The sequence below is a fragment of the Felis catus genome, chromosome E1 (genome assembly GCF_018350175.1).
Source record: "Felis catus isolate Fca126 chromosome E1, F.catus_Fca126_mat1.0, whole genome shotgun sequence".
In the NCBI taxonomy this organism is placed as follows: Eukaryota; Metazoa; Chordata; class Mammalia; order Carnivora; family Felidae; genus Felis; species Felis catus.
In genome coordinates this window covers 4107161-4122286 of record NC_058381.1, presented here as the reverse complement: position 1 = coordinate 4122286, position 15126 = coordinate 4107161, and the positions used below count along the sequence as shown (strand labels likewise).

Genomic DNA, 15126 nt, shown 5'->3' with positions numbered 1-15126 from the left:
TTGTAGGGACCACAACAGTGAACAAGGTACATGAGAGCCACGGGCACTGACGCTCCTCTGCCCTTCTGGGAAACTGTGTCACAACCTCATGACTTTCTCCTATTTTTTTAATTCTTTTTTTTTTTATGTTTATTTATTTAGAGATTCAGAGTGTAAGCGGGGGAGGGGCAGAGAGAGCGGGAAAGAGAGAATCCCAAGCTGACGGTGCAGAGCCCGATGCGGGGCTTGAACTCGCAAAACGCAATCAACTTGAACTTCAGCTGAGATCAAGAGACGTTTAACCCACTGAGCCACCCAGGTGCCCCACAACTTAAATCGTTTTCTATGTGAATGCGTATCCCAGTTGTTTTAAAGGTTTATTTCAAAGGGTAATATATGCACATACTTAAAGAAAAGGATGATAATGAAAAGTCTTACCTCCACCCAGCCCCCATCTCTGGGTGCCTGTCCCCAGAGGGAGGCCACCCTTAGCATTTTTTTTAAAGCATCTTTCCAAGGAAATTAAAAAAGAATTTTTTTAAGTTTGGGTTGAGAGAGAGAGAGCGAGAGAGCACACGAGAGCAGGAGAGGGGCAGAGAAAGAAGGAAAGGGAATTCCAAGCAAGATTTGACAGAGCTCAGAGCCCGATGTGGGGCTTGAACCCACAAACTGTGAGATCATGACCTGAGCTGAAATCAAGAGTCAGATGCTTAACAGACTGAGCCCCCCAGGCCCCCCTCCACCCGGGGCATCTTTCTAAATGCATGTGCATGCATGAGCATCTGAGAGTAGCAAATCCCCGTGTCTGAGTGTGTGCACATATACAGGTGCACATGTATACTGTAGCTGTTTGTTCTGCCCTTAGACGCAGCCAGGCATCAGACGCTTGTCCCACACAGGGGTGTCCTCAGCTCCCGCCCGCCAAAGGGAGCGGTCTGAGAACCGTGGCCCCGGCCGATTCTCACCACTGCCAATCAAATCAAGTAGGCTGGGCTTTTTCCTTTCTCTTTCTTTAATCCTTCCACAAACTTTAGGCTATGACAAAGCAAAATGCAAGATTGAATGAGCTGAAATACGGGCGGTTGGTCTTCATTCCAGTCATGCTAGTTTTGCATCTAGTTTGATTTCTTCCTCCGCCAGATTTAGCAAATAAAAATGCAAGGTAGGGGGCACCTGGGTGGCTCAGTCGGTTCAGTGTCCGCATTTGGCTCAGGTCATGATCTCATGGTTCATGGGTTCGAGCCCCGCATCGGGCTCTGTGCTGACAGCTCGGAGCCCGGAGCCTGCTTCGGATTCTGTGTCTCCCTCTCTCTCTCACCCTCCCCTGTCCATGCTCTCTCTCTTTCTCCGTCTCTCAAAATAAATAAAAAATGCAAGGTGCTCAGTTTAGTTCGAATTTCAGATAAACAATGATTGTTTTTAGTATACGTATACCATATGCGATATCTGGGATGTATTTACACCAGAAAGTTACTCATTGTTTATCTGAAAGTCAAATTTAACTGCGCATTGCATATTGCATGTGGTGACCCAATGCCTAGCCACCCTCAATATCCCACGATATCCTTAGATCCAACATCGTCTCTAAAGTGAGCAGTGCCTCCAACTCAGAATCTCTGAAACCGGGTCTTCCTTTATATATTTTTTTAATATTTATTTATTTTGAGAGAGAGCAAGCGTGCACATGTGTGTATGAGCAGGAGAGGGGCAGAGAGAGGGAGAGAGAGAATCCCAAGCAGGCTGTCGGCACACAGCCTGATGCAAGGCTGGAACTCACGAACCGTGAGATCGTGACCTGAACCGAAATCAAGAGTTGGAGGCTTAACTGAATGAACCACCCAGGTGCCCCTAAAACCAGCCCTTCTTCCTCTTAACGTCGGTGGCCCCTCTCGGATTCTCTCTTGTATCCCCATTGGTCATGGTCAATCAAGGATTCTGGAATCTGGTTCCCAATATGTCTCTGCCCTGCCCCTTCAGTAGAGAGCCATTCCTGCCACTGAGTCCTAACCGCTGCTGATCCAGAGGACGGTGCCCATGCCCAGCGCAGAGTCTCCCTCCGTGGCCAGCCCTCCCCCTCTGCCACAGCACAGCCCAGTTGGGTAACGTCATGCCTCTACTCAAACCCTCCCTGACTCACCACCCAACAATCTACTGTCCTCCAACTGGCCTGGACCAATCCTTCACCACACTCCCACGTGTTTGAAAACTCCAGGTCACCGAGCCACTCAGGTGCCCCACACATATTTTTCCAGTCCTGCAGTCTATGCCTTGACATTTCCTTCCTTCCATGGGAAACCCAGTCCCTTCGTGCTAACCATGCTGAGCCTTTAAGATGGACACTCTTCATCTCTGCCTGACTGGAAAGCCAGACAACCTTTCCAGAAAGGATCCTGGAATTCTGTCAAATTCTTTCGACAACTTCAAAAAGATAGACAAGATAGGGCCTTAGAAACATCCCTACGGGGGCGCCTGGGTGGCTAAGTCGGTTGAGCGGCGGGCTCTTGATTTCGGCTCAGGTCGTGATCTCGCGGGTTCATGGGTTGGAGCCCCGCGTCAGGCTCTGCACTGACAGCTCGGATCCTGTTCGAGATTCTCTCTCTCTGCTCTTCCCCTGCTCGTGCACGTGTGCGTTCTCTCTCTCTCTCTCTCTCTCAAAATAGAATAAACTTAAAAATAAAAAAATAAAATAAGGGTCCTTCTACGTATACACAGTAATTTCACTTTGGAGGATTTAGCATAAGGAAATGACGGTAGAGAAACTGTATGCATTGAACTCTCCTGGGGAAGCCTTACAGCACACTCAGCTGGCCTTAAAAACTATGCTGGAGGAAATAGTGAGAATAAATGATCCTATCTTTTTTTTTTAAAGTGCAAAAATACCTATTTGAGATTGTTTGACATCTATTTGTAGCTAGGCAAAGACCAGAACTACGTGGCAAAATATTAACCACTGGTTATCACAGAAGGAAGGATGGGACCATAAGTGATTTCTTCCTTTGGACGCTGCAAATTTTTTTACAGTGAGTTTTGTTCTTTCGTTGTGTTTGTTTGTTTTGTTTTGTTTTCCCCGAAAAGCCAGGTATTTTACAGACTTGGGGCTCTTTTCAAAATAACTTGACCTATTGATCCCTACAGAAGACACAGAAAGTCTATTAAAATGTGACCAGAACTGTATTAAAGCGAAACCCTCACTTGGGAGAGATGGACGGAAATCTTTAGTACGTTTACCCCACAACACAGCATAGCCCTACCTGTGTGTGTGTGTGGGTCTCTCTCTCAACACCGATTTTTTATTTTTATTTATTTTATTATTTTTAATTTTTTTAATGTTTATTTATTTTTGAGAGAGAGAGAGAGAGAGAGAGAGAGAGAGAGAGAGAGAGAAAGAGCATGAGTGGGGAAGGGGCAGAGACAGGAGGAGACACAGAATCTGGAGCAGGCTCCAGTCTCCGAGCTGTCAGCACAGAGCCTGACGCGGGGCTCGAACCCACAAACTGTGACATCATGACTGAGCCTAAGTCTGGCCACCCAGGTGCCCCAAAACACTGATAATTTTTAACGCATCCCTTACAAAATTATTCCTAGTTATTTCATACTTCTGGTGGGTTTTGTGAACGAAATCTAATTTCCATACGTTCTAAATGGTTATTGCTTTTGTTTTCTATCTTGTTTCTGACCTCTTTAGTGACCGCAATAACTCCTACAATATGGATTTCTAGACCCATCCAGTAATTTCCTTTCTGCTCAATATTTTTTACTCAATTTCCACATCGTGTCTTACTGTTTTTTCCAGAACTTCCAAAATAAAAGAGCAACGAAGGAGACATCCTTGCTTTTAAAAAGCAATGCCTCTAGTGCATCATTTGAGGCATACTGTATGTCTAAAACTGTAGGTCTAAAATTGATGCTTAAGTACATAAGCTACGATAAACTCCAGATGGCTAGAATCCTGAGTATAGCCATGGGAAAACTAGAAATACATAAAATAGAATATTTATCAAAAGGTACGATGTAAATAAATCTACACCTTCCAGCACTGGGGACAGGAAGGAGTTTGGAGAAGACATCTGTGGCATGTACAAGGGGTGAGGAACTCGCAGAAACAAGTAAAAAGAGCACTGAAACCCGGGCAGAATGGACAACCAACATGAACAGGTAGTTCCAAGAGCCTCCTTACAACTAGTAAAGAACCATAAAAATCCTGTGCCTCACTCTTAAAGAAATAAAAAGAAAACGAGATGCTATTTCTTTTTGTGCAATAAATAAAAGAGAAAATTAACTATCTTTTTTTTTTATTTTTTTTCAACGTTTATTTATTTTTTTGGGGATAGAGAGAGACAGAGCATGAACGGGGAAGGGGCAGAGAGAGAGGGAGACACAGAATCGGAAGCAGGCTCCAGGCTCTGAGCCATCAGCCCAGAGCCTGACACGGGGCTCGAACTCACGGACCGCGAGATCGTGACCTGGCTGAAGTCGGACGCTCAACCGACTGCGCCACCCAGGCGCCCCTGTATCTTTTTTTTTTAATGTTTATTTATTTTTGAGAGAGAAAGACAGAGTGTGAGTGGGGAGGGGCAGAGAGAGAGGGAGACACAGAATCCGAAGCAGGCTCTGGGCTCCGAGCTGACAGCACAGAGCTGGATGTGGGGTTCAAACCCACCGACCGTGAGATCATGACCTGAGCCGAAGTTAGATGCTAAACCAACTGAGCCGCCCAGGCACCCCTAAGTGTCTGACTCTTGATTTCAGCTCAGGTCATGATCTCACGGTTCGTGAGTTCGAGCCCTGCATGAGCTCTGCGCTGACAGCTTGGAGCCTGGAGCCTGCTTCGGATTCTGTCTCCCTCTCTCTCTCTGCCCCTCCCCTATTCAGTCTCTGTCTCCCTCTCCCTCCCTCTCTCTCTCTCTCTCAAAATAAATAAACATTATAAAATAAATAGATAGACCATGTGAAACTTGGTGTCATTATTTGGAAAGAAATTTGTCGGTGTGGATGCTAAAAATAGCCAAGCCCGATTAAGTCCATTTAAAAAGTAAAAAAAAAAAAAAATTAACTGGTGGTGATCATACAGGTACACCCATGTCGAAACCCATCAAATTCTACCTTGACAACGGGTGCGTTTTTATCCAGCCATGACACAAAACGTCATCCTACCACAACATGGATGGATCTGGAGGACATTACACTAAGTGAGATAAGTCAGACGGAGAAGGAGAAATACCAACGCTGTATCTTACATGTGGAATCTAAAGAAGTCAAACCTCCTAAGAGCAGCCAGTAAAGTGGTGGTTTCCAGGGGCTGGGCGGTCAGAGATCGGGGTACATGCTGTCGAACGGTACAAACGTGCAACTGATAAATAAGTAAGACCTGGAAACGCACTACGGTAGTTAGAGACAACAAAACTGTACAATAAACATTACACTTGCTAAGTGATTGGCTTTTAACTGTCCCCAACCCTAGAAAAAATGGTCACCCTGTGACGCACCGCACGGATGGTTGCTAATGCTGTCCACAGCAATCATACTGCAACATAGATGTATCAGATCGATCCCTTGACGCCTTAAACTTTACACAGTGTTGTGTCAGGTATAGCTCAATGTTTTAAAAAGGATGCATTGTGCCGTATATAAATTATACCTCAACCACATTGATTTAAAAAGGAAAAAAGAAACAGGGGCCCCTGGGTGGCTGGGTCAGTTGAGTGACTGTCGGCTCAAGTCATGATCTCACAGTTCGTGCGATTGAGCCCCACGCTGGGCTCCACGTGGAGTCTGCTTGGGATTCTCTCTCCCTCGAAGTAAATAAACTTAAAAAAATGAAAAAACATAAAAATGGGGGCATCTGGGTAGCTCAGTCAGTTAAGCATCCAACTTCAGCTCAGGTCATGATCTCACGGTTCATGGGTTCAAGCCCTGCATCAGGCTCTGTGCTGATGGCTCAGAGCCCGGAGCCTGCTTCGGATTCTGTGTCTCCTTCTCTCTCTGCCCCTCCTCCCTCGTGCTCTGTCTCTCTCTCAAAAATAAATAAACATTAAAAAAATTTTTAAAAACACATTAAAATAAAATAGTCAAGTCTTTGGCCACGCAAGTTCACTTCAAGGGATTAAATTCAGGAAATGGTCAGGGCTGAGGACAATGATTTAAGCACAAGAATTTTTGATTACAGTGTGATAACTGGAAACTTGTACAGCATGTAAATGTCTCTGCAGGGACTGGTTCATTTAATGAAATATAAAATCATTTAAAATTGAGTTTTACCAAATATTGTAATGACCAGGAGAAAGTCTCATGATGATATTTACATGAAAAAAAGCCGGACACAGAACTAGAATTTCCAACGTGTAGATGCTTGGAAACACATCAGCGTTTATGAAGGGTGTCTCTAGCGGGCAGAGTCTCAAACCATTATTTACGCTTTGGCACCTTCCCGATATTTTATACGATACACACCTTTGATTACATCATTATTAAAGCAAAGCATCCTAGATAATGCCACGGACAGGATTTAATGTACGTATTCATTAGCTGTTAAAATAAAGAGCAGTCCTATTGTCTGTGGGAGGCTGGGTGCCTCGGAGGGCAGGACAGAGGAACACTGTACAACCATCCCATTTTCATGGCTGGGGTTGGGGTTGCTCACTCCAGTATGCCGGTCCCTTCTTGACTCCCCCTTTCCTCAAGACCAAACTCCTCGAGAAAACCTTATGTGGCTTGTCCCCAACCCATTCTCCATCCAGCATCCTCGGCCTGGGGACACAGGCTTCCATTAATTCACTTAATCTTCCATTCATTCTGCAGAGCCAGCGAGAGGGCCCTCAGCCCCGCCTGCCTTGGCGATCGGCAGGGAATGCACGTCCCCACCCTCCCCTGTCCTTAGTTGACCTCTCTGGATGGTTCCTTCTCCTGGGACACCCCTCCTCCCCGGGTCCCCCCCCATCAATCACATCTTTCTGCCAGAACCGCCACAGAGCCCTGTATTTTTATTTTCGGGCACTCATCACCAGCTCTGACCATGTGTCTGTGCGGTTACTTCAAAACATCCGCCTCTCCCGCTGGGCAGGGAACTCCTGGGGAGCAGCCCCTAGAGGTCTTGTACTCCTGGCTTCTTGTGCCTTCCATGTTCCTGGGACAGTGCTGGGACACTCCAGACATAAGTGTTGGGTGAAGGGATGTTTCCTCATCTGCAAAAATAAGAGGGGCCCACCTAGATTCTAATCAGCAAGGTTTATTAATAAGCCCAGATACTGGAATCCTCTGCTCCCTCCAAGCCTGGCTACCCCTAAAAGTCCCAGGAAACCTCGGATGACAACACCCTCGTTAACAATTAACGAGGTGACTCCCTTCCAGGCCCCCCCCCCCCCCCCCGGGCTCACAGGGAGCTTCTAGGCTTTGGGGATTTGAGAGCAGGAGTGAGATGGGAAATCCTGGTGCATCACTGAGAGTGGTTACTAATTTGGAGGATTTTTCCGAGGTACTCCTGTCTCTCCCACCCGCGCAGGAACTGCATGAAAATGTACCCAGCAGGAGAAAAGGTGCATAAACAAGACCTCCTCCCTCCTCCAGGTCTCTGTAGGTGAGGAGACAGAATGGTAGGAATGAGGGGTGCCTGGGTGGCTCAGTCGGCTAAGCATCCGACTTCAGCTCAGGTCATGATCTTATGGTTCATGGGTTCGAGCCCCGCGTTGGACTTTGTGCTGACAGCTCAGAGTCTGGAGCCTGCTTTGGATTTTCTCTCTCTCTCTCTCTCTCTCTCTCTCAAAAATAAACATTAAAAAAAGAAAAAGAATGATAGAAATGACAGAAGCTTCCCAGGGTCAGGCACGGCCCTAAGCGCTGTACGTGGGACCCAGTGAATCCTTCCAACAACTGATAAGAAGGTAGATACCAGCATGATCCCATTTCATAGATGGGCAAAGTGGAGGCAGATTTGCTAACTTGCTCAAAGTCACAAAGCTCCAGAGACCTTGCTCTTAACCACCATACCCTGGAGTAATCCCTGTATCCTAAATTTTGCTTGTTTTCTGCGGTTCCAGTTAACAGGTGGTCAACCTCGTGCAGGAAGCAGATGGTCCTCTGGAGTTGGGTCAAGAGGTCAACTGTGCAGCCGGGCCTATGTCAATGACCTCACTTCATCTCGTCACGTAGGCACTGCATCATCTCACATCTTGGCAAGACGGGTGAGTACAGTTTATCATATTTGAGAGACACCACATTCCCATAACTTTTATTACAGCATACTGTTATAACTGTTCTATTTTATTAGGACTTATTTGTTGTTAATGTCTTACCGTACCTAACGTATAAATTAAAGCGCCCTCAGTACGTATGTATAGGAAGAAACATTGTATATGTAGGGTTTGGTACAATCTGTGGTTGTAAGCACACCCTGGGGGTCTTGGGATGTATCCCCAAAGTATTATGGGGGGCGGGGGGGGGGAATACTGTACTGCCTCATCATTTCCAACGCGAAGGTTGTCAAAAGGGGATATTAATGACACCCATTTGACCCACTGACACCTGCCCAACAATGCTTCAGTACTGGAGGCTGGAGAGAGGAAGAGGGGAGAGTGGCACCCTGTGGGTCACATGGCAAGGACTGCTTTTTCAGGCTGAAACTCAAGAGCGGTGATGCCTGTGGAATGAACACTGACAGGTTCCCCCTCCCCCAAGAACAATCGCTAGTCTATGGGGAGCTCCAGTTCTCTGCCCGGAGCTGTGGTTTTTTAGCAGGAAGCAAGTCATGTGCATCAATGATCGGGAACTCTACAACCCAACTGGGATCCCCAACAGCCGGCTTAACCCTGGTGGGGGGGGGGGGGGGGGGGGAGGCGAGATGTGATATACAGAACTTCGAAAGCCTCATGACCCTACGGCATAGGGTAAGTAGAACGTGACCCTAGGGCCAGTGAATGCAACCCCAAACCAAGGCATGACGGGCGATTTAACAAGGATGCAACTCCAATATACCGCATCCATTGCCTCCCGGAAGGATGGGGGGCACTCGGGTTCCATTGGGTTTAGAATAAAACACAAATAGAGGCCTCTGGGTGGCTTGGTGGGTTCAGCGTCTGACTTCGGCTGGGGTCCTGATCTCGTGGTTCATCTCAGGGTTCATGGGTTCGAGCCCCGCGTCAGGCTCTGTGCTGACAGCTCAGAGCCTGGAACCTGCTTCGGATTCTGTCTCCCTCTCTCTCTCTCTCTGACCCTCCCCTGCTCCCACCCTGTCTCTTTCTATCTCCCCAAAATAAACAAACATCAAAAAAAAAATTTTTTTTAGAACAAAACCCAAACGCCTTCCCATTGCTTCCAAGACCTTACGTGATCTGACCAACCTCATCCATGCCCCACACTACCCTCCCGGGCTCCGGCCGGTAGTTTTCGTTCCGCGTCCCCGATTCTCAGCTCCTTTGGGTCTGTGGGGCTTGTTCTTGCTGTTTCCTCCACCAGAATTACCCCTAGACCTCGACCCGGCCTCGTCCTGCTCGTTGCGATCGCCCCCTCCTTCCTCCGAGGCCCCGGCCTTGGGTGTCAGGCTGCCCACCCCGCCCCCCTGCAGGCTGGAAAGTGTCCGCGGGCCTTCACCACTTCAACAAATGTTGGTTGAGCGCACAAATGCCGAATAGACTCAAATCGACTCACTAGCCCCCTCCCCCCCACCCCCCCCCCACCCCCAAAGAAACACCTGGGAGAAATTCCCAGAGAAGACGTTTGCAAGCGGTGGCGCAAGTCACCTCGAAACAAAGGCGGTAAGCCGCGCTGCGGGGCTGCGTTGTCACCCCAAGAGGGCCCCCGGAGGACCCTTCCGTGACGGGGCGCGCGCCTGGGCAGCCAGACGCGGCCGCCGCCCAGCGGCGGGAGGCGGGCGCGCTGCCTACCTTGAACTCGGCGGAAAGTTGGGGCGTGTACTCGCGCGTCCAGAGCGCGCGCACCAGCGCCGCCAGCTGCTCGGTGACCTCGGCGCGGCCCGGCGCCGCCCGGTAGCGCCCCAGCGCCAGGAACTCGGCCAGCAGGTCGGTGTTGCTGAGACACTGCACCACGGCGTTCATGAAACAGGTGTTGCCGTGGTTCTTCAAGCCCTGCGCGCCCGGGGGCCGCGCGCCGTCGCCGGCGGGGGCCTGGGGCTGGGGGCCGGCCGCGCGCCGCTCCCCGGGGCTCCCGCGCGCGGCTGGGGCGGGGCCCGGGGGCGCGAAGCCCCCCTCGCCGTCGCCTTCGCGGGGTCCCGGCCGGGGCCGGGGCGGCGAGGCCCCCGGGCGGGAGCGGCTGCTCAGCGCCAGCAGGAAGCGGCCGAGCAGGCGACGCAGGGAGCGGCGGCGGCGGCGGGGCCGGGGCGCGGGCGGCCCCTCTCCCGCCGCGGCCCCCGCGCCCGGCTCCATGGCTCCCGCCCGCGCGCCCCCTCCCCGGAGCCGAGCCCCCTCCCCTCGGCCGCGAGGCCGACGCGCCGCCGACCCGCCCTGACGGCTCCGGAAAGGCGGCGGGCGCCGGCTACCTGCGGGCCAGGTGTGCCCGGACCGGGCGGGGGCGGAGCCAAGGGCGGGGCCGCCCCGCCCCGCGCGGGAATCCGGCCGCCGGGCCCGCCCAGGGCAGCGCCGCCGCCCAGCGAGCGGAGGCGCCGCGCGTCGCCGGCTCCGGGTCCCACCCCCCCTCCGCCCCCCGCCCTCACCTCTTGCGAACCGACGCCCCGAATTTCCCTCCCGTTCCCCGCCAGCCCGCAGGCTGTGACAACAGTGGAGGGGCGGTAAGTTCGCCAGCGCCTAGTGCGCGGCGAAGCCCCGGCTGGCCTGAGTTTCTGGAAACTACGTGCGGGTGAAGATGGAAGAACGGGGAGAGGGAGACTCTCCGAAGGGCAGCCTCTTCTGGCGCGCCGGGAGCCGTGACGGGCTGGGGAGTGCACCGCGGGGTGCTCCCACCTGCGGGCGCCACCGCCTCCCGGCCCGTCTGCCCCCTAGGGGAGGCCACCGTGGGACGAGAACCGGGAGCCGCGTGTTGCCCTGTGAAGACCCGGGACGGTTGTGGTTTGCTTGTTTCAACTACCAGGTCAGAGTCGCTTCCCCAAACCTGGCGAGACCTCCCCCGCCTCGCTTCAGCCGGTGGGGAAGCGGGCGCAGGGAGGTTGACACCTGTCCCGAGGCCGCAAGCCCCGTGGGCGGGGACGCCGGGACTCGACCCGGCTCTGCACCGGCTGGCGCTTTGCAACCTCCGTATTTGCTTATCCAGGAAGTCTTCCCGGCTCTCGGGCGCGCCCCCTGTGCGGCCCCCGGTTCACTCCGAAAGCAAAACTCCTCGCTGAATTGATGCCCAATCAGAGCTGGCTTGGCCTTGACCCGCCCTTGGTTCCCTGGGTGACTCTGGGGGCCTCCGTTCACTTGATCCTGTGACTGTCAGGTTTATAATTAATCGAAGTCTTACAGACGAATTTCTCATCAGTTTCTGGCTCAGAAAGAGATCAGCGGGATGCATTATTACATCGACGCCCTGAAATGTTACTCATTTGATAAAGTGATCATTTATTAAATATCCACCTTGATATGTCAAAGAGGGCCCCAGCAGGTTACCTGGGTTTTTGCCCAGCAGGCAAAAAAAGAAAAAGAAAAAAAGGCTTAGAATAAAACACTGTACTGTGAATTGGAGACTTGAAGTGTTTCTGGAAAAATGTCATGATTTACCCTTTCTGGAAAAAGATACCCGGTTGGATGATTCATATACAAGGTCCTTCCCTTGCCTAGAAAAGCATCTATGAGGGGGTGCCTGGGTGGCTCAGTCGGTTGAGGATCTAACTCCACCTCAGCTCAGGTCATGATCTCAGGGTTCATGAATTTGAGCCCCGCCTAGGGCTCTGTGCTGACAGCTCAGAGCCCAGAGCCTGCTTCAGATTCTGTGTTTCCCTCTCTCTCTGTCCCTCCCCTGCTCATGCTCTTTCTCTCTCTCTCAAAAGTAAATATTTAAAAAATTATTGGGGTGCCTAGGTGGCTCAGTCGGTTGACCGTCCGACTTCGGCTCAGGTCATGATCTCATGATTTGTGAGTTCAAGCCCCACATGGATTGGGCTCTCTGCTGACAGCTCAGAGCCTGGAGCCTGCTTCAGATTCTGTCTCCCTCTCTGCCCTCCCCCGCTCTCTCTTTTCTCTCTCTCTCTCTCTCTCTCTCTCTCTCTCTCTCTCTCTCTCTCAAAAAGAAATAAACATTAAAAAAAATTTGAAAAGCATCTATGAAATTTCACCTTTGATAATCACCCCAAAATCTCCAAGAACACATGGTTTCTTTGAGAAAGCACTGTAATTCATGTTTAACTGTCTACTCTGTCAGGAATTCTGCCTATGCTTAAACACCTTATTTCACTTAATTCTCAACCTTTTAAGCAGTCTGAAAAGACCAAACAGAGGCTCAGAGAGTTGGAAGGAAGGAAGGAATGGAAGAAAGGAAAGGAGGGAGGGAAGGAAGGAAGGGAGAGAAAGAGGGAGGGTAGGAGGAAGGAAGGAAGGAAGGAAGGAAGGAAGGAAGGAAGGAAGGAAGGAAAGAAAAAAATCCTAAAATCCTGAAGATCTGGACTCAAACCAAGTCTTGCCCCATTGCAGCTTGACCAATGAAATGCTGATTAAGAAGGTAAGCTGGCCCTCCTAATTTTTAAGAATAACAGCAGTGCTATCTGTGGGCAAATTATGCAGAAGGGTTGTGGGCTTTGCAGTCTTAGAACAGAGATTCTGACAGGAAACCAACAACTGGGCATTTATTCATCATAAAAAAGAAACTTTTAATGTACAGTCCGGACAACGTATTCTTGAACACATTCCAATTTTAACATGCAATTTAATAAGATAAAATGCATTCTATAAAGCAAAGTTTAAAACTTAAAACATTTTGACTAAAGAACAAAATCACAGACGTGAGAAGTCAGGACCCGTCTTGTAGTTGTGTGAGGTCAACCTTCCAGATCCCGGAAGTCTCGGCAGCTCTCAGGAGGTGAATGGGTACTTCCATCTCAAAACAGCTCCGTCAGCACTTACGCTAACAATGTACTGATTTCCTGGACTTATCCGGATGCGGGTGATGTTGCCACTGTGCCCCACCCCAACATGAGTCACCTCACCTCCGTTATAATCCCAAACTTTGACCAAATGGTCATTCCCACCTGGAAAAGACAAACAGATCTATGTCCTGCTGCATGAAAACACGGAGAGGGGCGCCTGGGGGGCTCAGTTGGTCCGAGTGTCCGACTTCGGCTCGGGTCATGATCTCACGGTTCGTGGGTCTGAGCCCCACAACAGTCTCTGTGCTGACAGCTCAGAGCCCGGAGCCTACTTCGGATTCTGTGTCTCCCTCTTTCTCTCTCTGCCCCTCCCTCACTTGCACGTGCGCTCTCTCGCTCTCTCTCTCTCTCTCAAAAATAAAGATTAAAATTAAAAAATAAAAAAATAGAGAGAAACAGCCCTGATTTCAAGTAACTGCCTAATTTTCAACACATTCCCCATGTTCCAATTTCAAGGAAGAAAAAAAATCTATATAGTAACTCTTTTCCTTGATTATGAAAGTCTAGGTCTGTTGTAGTAAATCTGGGGGAAAGAAATACAAAGAGGTGACATTCCCCCCTTATCCCACCACCCAGAAATAATCACTAACAACAACATCTTTGGTTTGGCTTCTTCCAGGCTTTTCTCTGATAAGTACACAGGTTTACAGATACACCCATAGATGTGGTTGGAATCACACAACGTGTGTTTTTATGTTATTTGTTTTTTTTTAATTTTTTAAAAATTTATTTATTATTTTTGAGACAGAGAGAGACAGACCATGAACGGGGGAGGGGCAGAGAGAGAGGGAGACACAGAATCGGAAGCAGGCTCCAGGCTCTGAGCCATCAGCCCAGAGCCCGACGTGGGGCTCGAACTCACGGACCGCGAGATCGTGTCCTGAGCTGAAGTCGGATGCTTAACCGACTGAGCCACCCAGGCGCCCCTGTTATTTGTTTTTAAAGTGTATTTATTTTGAGAGAGAGAGAGAATCCCAAGCAGAGCCCGCGCGGGGCTTGAACTCAAGAACCGCGAGATCGTGACCTGAGCTGAAGTCAGATGCTTAACCCCCTGAGCCACCCAGACCCCCCACACCAGGTGTAATTTTATATCACACTCTAAGTAAATGTGTTTGTGAAATTTTAATTCATTTTGCAGCGTGCATTTGTTAATGTCCTGAAGCATCAGGGCCTGGCAGGAAATGATCACGGATGGTGTTCCAGTAGGCATGTTGTATGGAGGCTGAATGCCTCCCCCGCCCCCGGAAATGCTGGTTTAAAAGCTTGGCAGTTAGGAGACTTCACTAGGAAATTGCAGTGCAAGGCATGCCGCATAACCCAGACCATTTAAAGTCCCGTTTCTGTCATCAATGCCGCCACAAAAAAAGGAAGCCATATAAGGTTTAGCCTTTATGTGTGCCCCAAAGGCCCATGGGCAGACATTTCCTCCCCCTGCAGCGTGACTACTGGATCTTTCTCTTCCAGCCGCGCTGGCTGCCGTGTGCAGGCCTGAATCTAACCACGTTGCCCTGCAGACGCTTTTGTCTTCACTCCCTGTTGCCTCCCACCTGCCAGTTCTGTATTCCCATTTAAATAAGCAGGGCTCGGCTTTCTGTTCCCATCCCATGACTAACCTGTGACAAAGTGCACTCCTTCCATGGTGATATCCATTCCGTTGATTGACCCGGACAAGGAACCTTCCAACTCTCTGATCACTGACCCATCAAATACTTCCCAGTAAGCAATCTGGAATTCAGAAAAAAAAAAGCAGCATTAGGCAGGACTCAGCTCGGTGGAAGCATCCGTGTGCGTGCTAAGGAAAAGATAAGAAAAAGACGATTCTACTTTATATAGAAGGCGGCAAAAATACACCCTGGGATGATATATCGGCTGAAATTATAAATAGGCTCAAGCAGGGGGTGGAGAAGCCATTTTAATATTTTCAGCGTTGGTTTTTAAATTTGCATTCTATTTAGAGGGATGTGGATCTGCCAGGAGGCCCGGATTGTGACAGAAAGTGCTTTTGGTGAGAGTAAGCACTTGGGGGTCCGAAGCATAAGCTGTAAGAGGAGGAAGAAAACAGCCATCATGTCCACTCCCCCACTTCGGCTCTTAGAGGAGGACCACACGTCAGGCGTGGTGGA

General features: G+C 50.0%; 2 protein-coding genes and 1 long non-coding RNA gene across 7 annotated transcripts in view; 1 reads left to right on the top strand and 2 right to left on the bottom strand.

Annotated features, from left to right (window-relative positions):
* The window catches only part of USP43 (ubiquitin specific peptidase 43), a 64580-nt gene extending 54184 nt beyond the window's left edge, over positions 1-10396 (bottom strand). The window contains exon 1 of one of the 4 annotated variants that reach the window (XM_045044697.1): positions 9855-10396. In XM_045044697.1, coding sequence (XP_044900632.1) covers positions 9855-10352 — 498 coding nt within the window. In that variant the 5' untranslated portion in view covers positions 10353-10396. The remainder of the gene's footprint in view (positions 1-9854) is intronic. The other 3 variants (XM_045044698.1, XM_045044695.1, XM_045044696.1) reach the window with 3 other exon arrangements.
* Positions 10397-10629: 233 nt separating this feature from the next.
* LOC123381948 lies at positions 10630-11601 on the top strand. Its single transcript, XR_006589596.1, has 2 exons — positions 10630-11013; positions 11194-11601. It is a non-coding gene; the product is annotated as an uncharacterized LOC123381948 (long non-coding RNA).
* Positions 11602-12675: 1074 nt separating this feature from the next.
* CFAP52 (cilia and flagella associated protein 52) overlaps positions 12676-15126 on the bottom strand; it is a 44235-nt gene continuing 41784 nt past the window's right edge. The window contains exons 13-14 of one of the 2 annotated variants that reach the window (XM_003996206.6): positions 14617-14728; positions 12676-13105 (exon numbers count right to left, since the gene is read on the bottom strand). In XM_003996206.6, coding sequence (XP_003996255.2) covers positions 12930-13105; positions 14617-14728 — 288 coding nt within the window. In that variant the 3' untranslated portion in view covers positions 12676-12929. The remainder of the gene's footprint in view (positions 13106-14616; positions 14729-15126) is intronic. The other variant, XR_006589594.1, reaches the window with a different exon arrangement.